This window comes from Cricetulus griseus, chromosome 2 (assembly GCF_003668045.3).
Source record: "Cricetulus griseus strain 17A/GY chromosome 2, alternate assembly CriGri-PICRH-1.0, whole genome shotgun sequence".
Taxonomy (NCBI): Eukaryota; Metazoa; Chordata; class Mammalia; order Rodentia; family Cricetidae; genus Cricetulus; species Cricetulus griseus.
In genome coordinates, this window is record NC_048595.1 from 342,972,578 (window position 1) to 342,986,102 (window position 13,525).

The 13,525-nt window shown below is 37.9% G+C and overlaps 1 protein-coding gene across 1 annotated transcript in view; it reads right to left on the reverse strand.

Moving 5' to 3' along the window:
- The window catches only part of Spef2 (sperm flagellar 2), a 159,839-nt gene that overhangs the window by 11,441 nt on the left and 134,873 nt on the right, over positions 1-13,525 (reverse strand). The window contains exons 31-33 of the mRNA XM_027401298.2: positions 7,403-7,509; positions 6,562-6,744; positions 2,848-2,940 (exon numbers count right to left, since the gene is read on the reverse strand). Coding sequence (XP_027257099.1) covers positions 2,848-2,940; positions 6,562-6,744; positions 7,403-7,509 — 383 coding nt within the window. The remainder of the gene's footprint in view (positions 1-2,847; positions 2,941-6,561; positions 6,745-7,402; positions 7,510-13,525) is intronic.

The window sequence follows — 13,525 nt, forward strand, 5'->3', positions numbered from 1 at the left end:
TAGGTTCACTGAGGTTGTGAGGAGGCAGACAAGGCAATGAGGAACAGAGAATCCTGGTAAGCCATAGCTAGATTTACTGAAGTGTGAGGCAGCAGTGGGTATTATATCAGGCCACTCACTAACTCTTGGCAATTGCTGCATGACACAAAATAACACAGATTCATTGCTTCAGCCATTCAACAAATGCTTACTGAGTACCTCAAAGCACTAGGCACGGGCTTTTTAAGTCTTTAAAAACAATTACTATGACACCCGCTCATGAGGAGTTAATTTTGCTATGGAACAGTGCTGGACATGACACATGACACTGACATATTCCTGAACTTACTGCCTCTGTGGTTACCTGCACAAAACCTGCACAAGATTGGACCCATCAACATTTCACTGTAGAAGGAAGGGGTAAGGTCTCATGAGTCCCTGCCCCTCTCCTTAGGACTTATTGACAGTTCGTCACTTAATGGTGATGGGAGAAGCATGGCAGTTCTTCATTGGTATACTTACATAAATTGCCCAAGCCCCAGTAAAAGTCTTCCCACCCATGCGCACACAGACAACCCTATTTAAATCCAGACATAAAAGTAGGAGGTAAGAGGATGACTTGTTGGAAGAAAAAGGGTGTCAATAGGAGAAGAGAGGAAAAGGAGGCAGGGTAATAAGGGCTGAAAAGTCTAATATTCAGTACATATTTGTCAAAGAGTAAAAAGTGACTTAAAGGAAAAAAGGAAGGAAAAAAAAACTTGTAGTATATAGTATCGAAGTAATATTGTGAGGAACTCACAGTTTGGGAGCAGCATGTAGTGTTTAGTTGCATTTCACCATCACTGAGATGTTAGGAGTGGTGCTGAGAATCCCTGTGTGTGTGTGTGTGTGTGTGTGTGTGTGTGTGTGTGTGTGTGTGTGTGTGTGTAAACAACACTCAGATCATCTTTTCTATTCTGTGGACACCACACAGCATGTGCACACACCTACATGTCAGCTCAGCCATCTTGGTTCATGTAAAATCTCTTCCTCAGATTCCCCAGTCTGCCTCTTTTCCTCCATGAATTTTCTTCCAGAATGTTAGGGCACACCTTTCTATGTACCTGAAGTCACAGATACATGTTCTATGTTTCTAAGTTCCACTGCTGAATAAAAAGCTACAAACACCATCCTGGACTGGCATTTCTAAAAATAGTTTTCATGTCACATCATGACCAAGCAGCAGCATTCTCCCCAAGTATGAGGAACCTGTTCATGTTATTGGAAAATGTGTTAATAAGGTCATGTGGAAACCACCTTCCAAGGGCTTTATATGAGAAACAAGTGTGTTGACACATGCTTTGAATCCTAGCACTCAGGATGAACAGGAAGGCAAATGTCTGTGACTTCAAGGTCACCCTCATCTACATAGCAAGTTCCAGGCCAGCTAGGACTACATAGTGATATCATTGTCCCAAAGAAAGAAATGACTTGTGGGACAATTTATCTTAATCCACCTGTTCACATTCAAAGCATCAACAAACAATGATTAATCCTGAATCCAACCACATATCTTGGACCCTGTTGATAACCACATGACTCCTCCTCCTCCTTCTCCTCTCCTGCTAGCATGGAGCAGAAATGAGGGAAAGACCATGTGGCTTCAACTCCACACAGAGTTGAACTACAGGCAACTAAGGAATGCTCAGAGTGGGAGAAATGACCTATCCCAGGAAAGAGCACACCAATTGGTTATCCAAAACCAAATGATCAGCCCTGAAAACATAATGTTATGCAGACTGGGCAGGTTATATTTAGGAATATATCTACATATCAACAATTAATACAAAAAAGAGGCTATGAATTTGAAAGAGATCAAGGATGGATGTATGGGAGGGTTGGGAAAGAGGAAAGGGAATGAGAAAATGGTATAATTATGATATCAAAATTAAAGGAAAATATTTTAAAAACTGAATTCAATTGAAGGGACTTGCTCACTTAAATGCTATAAAGGAGTCATAATCAATTTTGTACTTCAGTTTCGAGCTTATGACTAACTAGAAACTGAATCATCAATATACTATACAGACTTTGCTGTGGTGTTAAAAATCTACAACTTAGATTTTCCTGCTATATTGCTGAATGTGGCTACATTTGAGTATATTTTTATGTATATACTCAATCATTTATAGAGATGTCAGAGTGACCTACAGATTTTTAAGGGTTTGCATCTATTGTGGCCTCAGAGATAGCAGTTGATTATAACACTGTTAATGATGTCATAGTGAGGATAGCAAGCTACTTATGGACATGGATAATATTACATATAAATCTTTTTGTGTTTAACAAAACCAAAGGAAGCAGATAAAGCAAATATTTGTAAAATGATAGAATCTTGCCTCAATTATAGAATTGGAAGAATGCTTATGAGTTTTATAACTAGGAGAATGGTTTATTAGATAGATGGGAAAAACAACAACAACAAAAAAACCCCAACTGAAACGCAAGAGAATCCATGGAAAGTACCCAATAATCACATAGGTAACAGAAGATTTTGGCCTCTGTCTCTTTCCCTAGAATTTCTCTATGAGGAACAGTTCTTTGAACAAATATTAAAGCTTGAACTTTGGGGAAGCAACAACGAATCTAAGAAGCAAGGGCAGAATCAGGGAAAATTCTGTAACTCGAGTGGAAGAACAGTAAGAAAATAACATTGCCACTTACTGCATAAAAATTATCTGATTGACATGCATATGGTAGTTCCCATCTGTAAGCCCAGTAGTTTGAAGGTTAAAGCTAGACCAGGATTGATGCACATTCTGAGTTACAGAATGATAATCACCTCAAAAAAAAATCAATAATAGCAATAAAAAGAAACTTACAAATTACCTCTATAAGATGTTCTTGCCTATTGAATGGCATGGGCTCAAGGGGATTTTCTGGAATTTTTGCATCTTCATCTCCTGTAAACCACAGACCAGCCTACAAACAAACAAACAAAAATACATTTACATATAATGAAAATCCTCAGCATATTATGCAAAGATGTAACAGCTCCTCTTAAAGCCAAGGACTGAAACAATATGGTTCTACTCTATACCCGGTGGTCTCCAAAATATAGGGTAGAGAAGACACAGTCTGGAGAAAATACTAGATTTATTCTTGCATTTCTGTTAATCTCATCCTTTTGCCATTTTCATTTTCATATGTGATAAAGTATATGCTAATGTTATCATACCTAATGAAACTCAGCATAGTAGGGGTGCTAGCTATGTTTTAATATTTGGAGTGTGAAAATCACTTGGAAGTTACTTTCATTGGCTATACTTTGGAGGGGTCTGTGTATTGATAGTTTACATTTCCCATATCCTGGTCATAACTTCAAAGTGTCTTTCTATTCCCGTTTGGGAATACGTCCACTAAATTTTCTTTCTTTCCATTTCCACTGCAATTGTATGACTTCTGCCGTGCATTAGCCACTCAGTTTTTTGTTTTTGTTTCCAGTCTCTCTCTTACTTTTTTCAGCATTTTATGTGACCCAATTGCTTTACGCAGACCTTCAATGTTACTATGCCAGTCTCTGCTCAGATCCAGTTAGATCACATTATCCTTTGTGTCTAAGGTAACTTCTATACTTCTTCACTCATAAAATCAATACTTCTTTCTAGACCAGGCTTAGATCACACTACCACAGAGAGGTTCCTTTAATCTCTGTCTCCTTCAAGAACCTCCCTCACCTGATTACGGAACAACCTTGGCACTTCTTCCATTTCGTTTGAGTTGTCATTGATGTCTGCTATTTAAATCCATGCATAAAGTGTTGAGTTAAAAGATTATATATTGAGAAGCTGAAATTTTATATCTGGTAAGCTCTTCACACACACACACACACACACACACACACACACACACACACACACACACACTCACATGTATCTAGGTTGTCTACCTGAATGATAAGCAGTCCTTAACACTATCTAATACCAAGATCACTACATTGTCTATGCTCCATGCCTTATTTTCTTCCTTGCAAGAACTGATAGTGCTTTCTTTATTAGTTAATGGTAGCCCTGGGTTTCCTGTAGAAGTGAAGCATGGGTTTTCCTTCTACATTGAAAAGGAGACACTTCCACAACTAACAGAAATAAAAAAAAAATACTGTATCTGACAGGAAACTGTAATTGATGACATTATCAGTAAGCTACTTGGTGGAGGAAATACCATGAACTTGAAGACATAGCAACAAAAATTAACCAAAATAATTTCAAAGTCTCAGCCATAAAATTTTAGTGATGTGAAATTTGAAGCCATGTACCAACGTGCTTATTAAATTGAAAAGCAACATTCAGTTAACTGTGTATTGCCTTACTGGATTAATAGGTGTTTTTCTTTAAAACATGAAAAAGTTCTTGGCACTCTTATACTAACACTTGACTAAAGAATTTAAACTATTTGTGTTTCCTAAGAGAAGTTGTACTATGTTTATTTTGGTCCTAGAATGTTTGAATGATTGAGCTCGAGGTAAACATGCTCTCACTGGTAAAAGATGAATTGATGCTTTGAAAACATATGATCCTATGTGTTGTACATTTCTATACAGTTCTATAGTCTGAGTATACATCTACAAAGGATAGTTTGTGATAGTAACAACAGTACAAGAAGCAAAAACCAAATAAGACTTTATGCTCATTACCTAACCTCAGAATATTGTCTAAACAACTTCCATTTTAGAAGTTTCAGAAATCAGCCATGTTTAAATGGTTCTTGTGGTGAACTTGGAATTAGTCAAAGGAGAGGGGCAGACAAACAGAAAGCACAGCAGACAACTCTTTTTTTCCAGAAAAGTTGATTTCAGCATTGCAGTTATGTTATTTTATTGGTCTAATGTGACATATTCAATAGATCACATAAAATTTTTCTCTAGAAATGGTTTTGACTTTTTCCCCATGAAACACCATATCTTTTTGTGAGCCATCAAGTGCATGAAATCTGAAAAAGGCATGCAGTGAAGTCAAGTGCACATTTATTATCCTGAGATATCTGGGAGTAGGAGGTAAATGGAGACATTTAAGTCAACAATTCCCCAAACACAGTGATTATGTAAATACTTGAGTTCTCTTAGATGCATTCTTGAACATTCTGTAAGAAACTCACACTTTTGGTGAAGGGTGGTTTGAGTTTTGGAGCAGCATTTTGGGAGATGTTGCCATCGGCCTTTGTTCTCTTGTTTGTAAAAAGATGTTTAATTTGATATCCTGTGTCAATAAATAACTAAGGTTTGCACACATGTCTACTTAAGAATCTTAAACTATCTGGACGCAGTATTAGTTGCTCTGCTGCTTTCATTTTCAAATAAAATCACCATAACCAACTGTAAGCAGTGGCAACATTCCTGATTTGCTGTTTGAGAAGTACATATATCAGAGTTAATTAGCCAAACTAGCATCTTGATTGTCCATAAAGAAACTCATTAGGATTCAAGTGTTTCTTCATTTGGCTCAATGTGTGAGCATAGGAACCTCTAGGCTAACTAATGAAAGGGGTGCCGCCTCTTAATTCTAAACAAGACAAGACCAGAAGCTCTAAGCTTTCAGTGAAAACACACACACACACACACACACACACACATACACACACACACACACAAGAAAAACCCATACAGATCATCACCCTGCTTCAAAGTTAAGACCGTATAAGTGACTCCTTTGTTGTCTCTATCGAAATGAAATAGTGAACAAGTCACATTCAGTTAGTAGAGATGAAACAAATAGTACAGGCACCCCTGTCATTTACAGAATTCCATCACCATTCAAAACTTTCAAAGAGATGGACTCATTATCTGACTTGATGACTTAAAGACCATCTGTCTGTCTGTCTGTCTGTCTGTCTGTCTGTCTGTCTATCTATCTATCCATCTATCTCTATCATTATAATGACCAATTATTTTCTTCAATCATTTGTGATCTATCTTCTGTATTAAAAATTCCAGCAATCCTCTGTAGCAAGACATCAGTTACATTTTATCCACCAACTCCAATGAGCCGATACTGTGATCTGGGAAATCACTTTCCTTATGTGATTTCATCCATTCATGTTTCAACATCCACTTCCATGGCAGTGACTTAGAATTGCAGGACATTTCTGCCTGCATAGCCACAGACATTTTAAACTCAATCTGTCAAAACAAGTCCCATCATCCACTAACCCCCTAATTCCAAAGGAAAAAAACCCAAAACATCCTTCAGCCACCATGTTTTTTACCACTGCTCTTGCTATTCTTGGGGGTATAGGGTACTGGACAGTGGGATTATTTAAAGTCCCCCATGTGGTTTTAATATACATCCATGAGCAATTAACAAGTGGCTGAGAACTCGGGAGAAGGATAATGAAGGTTTTGTGACTTTATTAAGAAACCTTAGTTCTCCAGGAATTTTTGGCTTTATTATTTGTTTTTTCTGATGATTTCCCTGAGGATAGAAGCCAAACTCCTGTTTCTGATGGCTACATATGAGTTCCTAAGGAGTACAACAGAAACCTGAAATGTGACCTGTTGTTAGTGAGCTGGATTCTTGTTAGACAAAGGGTTCCAGATTGCTGGTCTACCTGCTTATACTGGTCATAAGTGATGGTGCCTGTCTGCGCTTCATCCACGGCCTTAAACCTCTGCAGGGTCTCCAGAAGCTCCTCCTCCAGGGGGATGGGCCATGGCATTGCTGTGACCATCAAGAACTTCCTCCAGTCCACAAACTCTGAGTTTACTGTTAATAAAGAAGTTATCTCCTGCAACTGGAAGAACACAGGGAATCTCACTGGTGTGTTTGTGAGACTAACTTGAAGCTCCTCCCAACTGAGGCTTTCAGAGTTTGGTTCCAAGGGAAAAGGGATTTTGCATTGGCAGGCAGAGCCAGTTCTGGTTTGGGTTTACTTTGATTTTCTGTTCTAACAACTGATCCACACCAGCCAATAACTAGAAAGAATTTTCATTAATTAATTAATTAATTAATTAATTTTGCTGTCTTGACATTTGTGTTTTTTGTTTACTGTTACACATCCAATTTACTTATGGGATTCCAGTAAACCTTGTGTCTTTTCACCAGTGGAAGGTTAAAGATTGACAACATAACATACTAATGGAGTAGTGTGTTGTGACTATTCTATTTCCTAGGGCATTTAGGAGATTATGGTGAAAAACAAGGACTCTCAAATACTTGTTAAGATAGTTACAAACTGGTAGTAAGTTGGTTGACTCACCTGGTTTCTGAAATGCTTAGATGTTTGGTTATCAATAATATATCTTAGTTTCAAGTTCATTCACTCATTTAAATTTCATAGATTTCTTGCCAGTGCCACAAACTGGGTAAGTACTAGTTCCCTTAGCACTATTGACTGACCAAGTAAGACTAGCATTAAAGGCTTTTAGATCCCAAACAAAGCAGAAGCTTACATCAGGCTGGGTGAGGTGCATCCAGCTACTGGGAAAGTTGTTCGTTCCAAGGCTCAGGGTCACCAAATCAAGCAGAATGTCAGCAAATGCCTTATTTCCTATGATGCCTACAATACAAGGAAACATTTATTTGTTGACTTCCTTAATGATTTAGCACTATAACTATTACTTTAGAGACAAGCTATTTTAAAATCATTAAAAAAAATCCCAATGTTCTTGTTATTTCTCCAAAGAGTCCTCTTGGTCCAGGAAAAAAGAAAAAAGAAAAACAAGACAAAACAAACAACAAAAATTATTCCTGATTGAGAAAATATTGAAATTGCACATTTTTTAAATTAAAGTCTTCTTTGATGTTTTGTTTCAAGTGGGTTGAATTCTTAAGAGACCATGCTAAATTTTGCTATCTCAAGTAGAACACAGAAGTAAAACATTTCATATTTCAAAAAGCATGCAAACAAGATGGCAACCACAACGAAGGTAGAACCCATCTCTCTGTTTGTCCTCAGTTAGCAACCACTTGGTTTTGTAACTGCAGGGAGACTTGGATGGCTATTGAATTGAATTTGATGAGATTGCAGGTTCTAATTAATCATAATGCCACTAAATATCCAACTGCCTTGCTCTTGTCTACTAATGTACTTTAGCATATCTACACAAGACACAACTACTTAGATTCTCATTCCAAAGCATGCACATGCACTAGAAATGGAGAAATAAAATAAACAGCAACAACAAAAATATTTGGTTAACACACAGAGCAAAGGTACCTTCTAGAATTATGGGAGACCAGTTACATATATCCAGGTATTTGACAGGTATACTGTATAGAGCTGATCTTTTTTCAGGAATAACAAAAGTGAATTAGTCATAGCATCCTAATGTTTCTTTTTAAATCTGAGTTTTCATTACATCTATAAGTCCACATGATCCTCACTGTTTTTTCCTAAACCCTAGGGGAATACAGTTATCCCTTTAAATGTCAGTGATTCAAATCACATGTACATTTCCAAGATTTGTAAGGTAATATGATGAGTAGTGAGAATTCACTCTTATTCTTTTGGTATAATCAACCATCCACAGGTAATTTTGAGATGAATTTTATATTATTTGAATTTCAGTGAAGCACCTAATATTAGTCATGAGAACATTTTCCTGGGTAAAAATTCTCTGTAAATAAAAGTTTGCATGATGTCACATTGAGTTTCAGATATTACAAATAAATCAACTATGTTCTTTAAAAATGGAACCACAAATAATATCTATTAAAATTGCAAAGGGAAGAAAAGCACTTAAAATTCTGGTAATTTTATGTTATATTCTAATGGCAACATTAGGAAACAAAATGTTACAAAAGGATATTTTCAGTGTACATAGAATTGTTTTTCTGGAGATATGAGTGCGAAATGTGAAAGCCATTTTAATACTGTCCAAGGCCTATGATAGTTTAGATACCATTGATAACAGTTTCAGTGACAGTTTGTTCAGAGATCAATTTAAAGAAAAATTCTATCAGTTTGGTCCTAGGAGTTAATCACTGCAGCTAGAGTTTAGAATTGTTCAGGAAAAAGAGTCAGCTGTATGTCATGTCTGGGATAATGAAGTTCATCAGTCTGCTCAGCCTTTGAAAATGCTCAGAGATGACATGGAAATATTGCTTAGAAGTATCAACCTCCACACAAAGAATTGAAACAAAACCATTCAAACAGATCTAAAGTTGGAAAATGAGTCTGGAATTTTTTTTTCTTTTTGCTTTGTATCTCTTTGTATGTTTGGAAAATGTTGTGTCTGAGGCAAAGAGTGGCTGCTATGCAAGTTTTGTGAAAGTTATTTATTTTTGCTGCGATCAGTAACAAAGTCATCTTAAGTTGCATCACTCATCACTTTCATCTTGGCTTTCTGAGCTTGATGAGCTGTCCACATTAGGTCCCACATGAGCAACTGATGATTGTGTTCTTGCATTCCATAAATGTATAGCTTTCCTGGGGTCAAAGCTGCTGATATCTGAAGAGTTCAGCTGAATGATTAAGATGTCTGTCAAGCATTCAGCCTTGATTTTCTCATCCATGAGTAAGTGGGAGCGTTTCATCTGACTACATCCGCGTGCTGGTTCTGCTGAACTTGCAGGGAGGGCCAGAACTAAGTCAACAAGCATCAGGATATTCGGATACTTATGTGCATAAATGGAGTTCACAAAATCCCAGGTCAGCTTCCGAATGTTCTGAAATCTAGAAGGCAAGATGAAGGACAGGAAAGATTGAGAGACCTAACTTTTACCCAGCTATGTATACATGTCATTTTATTCTGCTTGTTTCTTATTCACCTGGCATATATTTCTAATTTTAACATGCTCCATTCCGTGTCTACTTCATCAGTTTTCACATTGGCAGCTTCTAGAACTGGTCCATAATGTGAAATCAGGGTGGATATCTCTTTTTCTCCAAATTCTGCAATCCATACAGATAAACAAAGTGTCACACACCCAAAATAACATCATGCAATCAAAGAACAGAGAGTTCAGAGGTATGGGTGCCTATGGGTTACCTTGATTTATCTTTGCGGGCCAGAGTTTAAAGCTTCCAATCATGGTTGCTCTCACCACATCTAGGCTGGCATCTCTGAAACAGTCTTGCAGCTTCTTGATAAGATGTGTTAAAACCACCTTTCTCACGCTAGAAATGTGTTCATTCCCTTTGAGGCAGTTACCGTGAAAGTGTGTGGCTGAATCCACCCTGCGTTCTTTTGGCCCTGGTCTGGGAGAAGATCACCCAAATAAAGAATTAAATGGACGAATACCTGGAAAAAATTTCCCCAAGTCAAACTCTCTACCTTGTCAGACCCTGAGATGTCCTCAACCTGTCACCTTGATTGATATATCTGGAGCATTTGCAGGGTTGACTCCCAGGTGGTAAATACATCTCCAATTGAAGAATTTCTGTTCTGACTGGCACGGGACAGAACACTAAGGACACTAATGATGTCCATTAAGAAATGAGCAAATTTGATGATATTAGCTTGGAGAAGAAGATCTAGAAGTTCATTGGCTTTCTGTTGACTTGCATCATTTTTGCCTTTATCTGCCTGTAACATAAGTTGGGAATGATATGGTGGGTACTTCTACATCTTAAAAACCTTACTCCAAAGAATTCAGTAAAATTGTTTTTTGATGTTCCTGGAAAACATATTTCAAAATTACTTACTGAATGCAGCTGTTGAACAATTGCTGGGTATCCTTTTAGAAAGTTCTGGAGGGCAGTGTGTAGTTCATGAAGCCACTGTCTGCCTCTAATTTGGGAAGGCATCACAGGTTGAAGGTGGAGGCCTCTGAAGGCAGTTATCAGAGAACTCTTTAGAAGAGGAGAGTGGTGATAGAAGTGGTAAATATTGGTAAGGAGCGCCTCGAGGTCATTGTACAGAGGGATGCTCTGGAACACTGCTTTGTAAGACAGTTCTAGGTGATGTGCAAAGCAATACACACTTTGCACACATGGCTGTATTTTTCTTAAAAGCAGGGCCACTCTGTTCTCTCCCTCTATTCCAGGGGAATCATCACTTCCAAAACCGACCAACTTTTTTGCCCAGTCTTGGCTTGACAGCTGAAGTTGAAGATTTGTCTCTAGAGTTTTCTCAATAACAGTTTTTATTGTCAAAGGGTCCTTCTGTTTTACAGACTGTACCCCAACAATCTGACATTGCACTTTTCCTGCATGTGCAAACTGAACATAGACCATTGTGACTTCCTGGGCTAGACTGTCTACAATTCCATCACTGATGATAGAGAAAAATTTATTTCTTTCTAGCTTTTCTCTGAGATTTTTCCTTTCTACTTCGGCAATGAAATATGTAAATGTCCTTGCTGATTTGTTAGTTCTGAAGACTGGGCCTATATCAACCCCCTTCATATCATCCAACTTACACATCCAAATAAAGTCTTTGAGGGGACGTCCAGTCTTTGCTAGAGCATGGCATGATCTAAATAAATTCTCTACTCTCCCAAGAGTCACTTTGCTCATGTTCCTTACCATTAGCTCCGAGGCAGCTCTGTTCACTGGGGAACCACTTGTTGCTTCCATCAGTGATGCTTTGGCATGGGCTTCGCTGAGATGATGTGCACTGAGAAATTCAGCCCTGAAGTTGTCCGTGCCATAGAAAAAACTCACTTGACTTCCCCCTGACTTTACCCCATGCTTACGACACAGGACACAGAACATAACGTTTAATAGCTCATCGTATACAAGCCAAGGGTATTGTTTTAGCCAGATTTTCAAAAACTGATGATTTCTTTCTGGGAGGTAGTAGTCAAGTTTTTGTGACTTTTTCTGCTTCTTGGTGACTGGAATCACAGTGTCTGGAGAGTCTTTGCCTTTTAAAAAAAAACTCCACATGGTTATTAAAAAACTCCTCCCACTCACATCTGCCTCTTAAATACATATACTCTTGTCATGTAATATATATACATATATATATGTATTGTATATTACATATGTATACACACACATATATATACATATACATATATACATACATATATATATATATATATATAATGATAGATGCAATTGGTGTTGCTCATATGCACATGAGTATAGGGCTAATCATCTTGGCATGGGCAACCTATTTATCAGGAGCTTGACTTGAAGAGGACATACTCCACTTTTCAATAGCTACAGACAGTCTGTAGCTCCTCAGCTAGGGGCAATGCCTTTGGAGCCTCCCCCGCCATCTATGCTGCAGTGTTGGCTGGTGTGGTCTTGTGCAGGCCATGTTTAGGCAATCAACAGCAAAAACAATGACAATGAACATTACTTCAGCTGATGAAACACTGAAACTGTGATTAATTATCTAGCATATATCTAGAAATAATCATAGAGAATGCATATTCTTTTCAACTAGAGTATTGTTTGTTCATAATATGATCAAAGTTAGACCATAACTAACTTTGAATCATCAAAAGCCCCACATCTCATACACAGCCCTGTACCTTCTGTCTAAATGACAACAGTTATCCATGTGTGGGCTGGTTCTCCAGCTGAGTGTGTTGGGGGTACTCCTCTGATAAAGACCCTCTACGAAGTTTTCATTCAACTGGGGTAGGAAATACAGGCTGGTCTCTTGACCATTCCCTCAACATTCATCCTCCTATACTCTTTGCCATACATTTTCTAAAGTTTCTTCTTCTAAATTTAAATACACTCTGTATCCTTGTCACCAAATCTAAGGAATCAATGCTTCCTTAGATTGGGTAATCTTTTTCTCCACAATTTTTTTTCCTGGACCAGCCATGATTACTACACGTGAATTCTCCTTTAGTTTACACTCATGGGCATTTTCCTAAATTTCATATTGTCTCAAAATTAACCTACTGCTTTATATTAAATTTTCTTTGCCTGTCTTTTCAAGTCACACTCTAAACTCTACCACAGCAAATGGTTTTCTTTTAATTGTGTGTGTGTGTGTGTGTGTGTGTGTGTGTGTGTGTGTGTGTGTGTGTGTGTTTAAATTAGCTATCACTTATTTTTCTCTGTGCCCATCAATCCTCTGGTGGTTTGAATGAGAATGACCCTATAAGCACATATATTTGAATGCTTAGTCATCAGTGAGTGGCACTACTTGAGGATTAGTTGATGAGGCCTTGTTTAGAGGAAGTGTGTCATTGGGGATTTCAAAAGCCCAAGCCAAGCCTAGTATCAGTCAGTATCTTTCTGCTGCTGGGGAACCCTGATGCAGAATTCTATCTGCTTCTCTAGCACCATGACTGAGTGATGCTATGGTCCCTGCCATGATGATAGTGAACTAAATCTCTGAAACTGTAAACAAGCTCCAATTAAATGCCTTTCTTTCTTTCTTTCTTTCTTTCTTTCTTTCTTTCTTTCTTTCTTTCTTTCTTTCTTTCTTTTCTTTTCTTTCTTTTTTAGAGACAGGGTTTCTAAACGCTTTGGAGCATGTCCTGGAACTTCCTCTATAGACCAGGCTGGCTTCGAAATCACAGAGATCCTCCTGTCTCTGCCTCCATAGTGCTAGGATTAAAGGGTGCGCCACCACTACTTGGCCAAGCGTTTTCTTTTATAAGTGTTGCCATGGACATGTTGTCTCTTCACAGCAATAGAACAGTGACCAAGACATCAC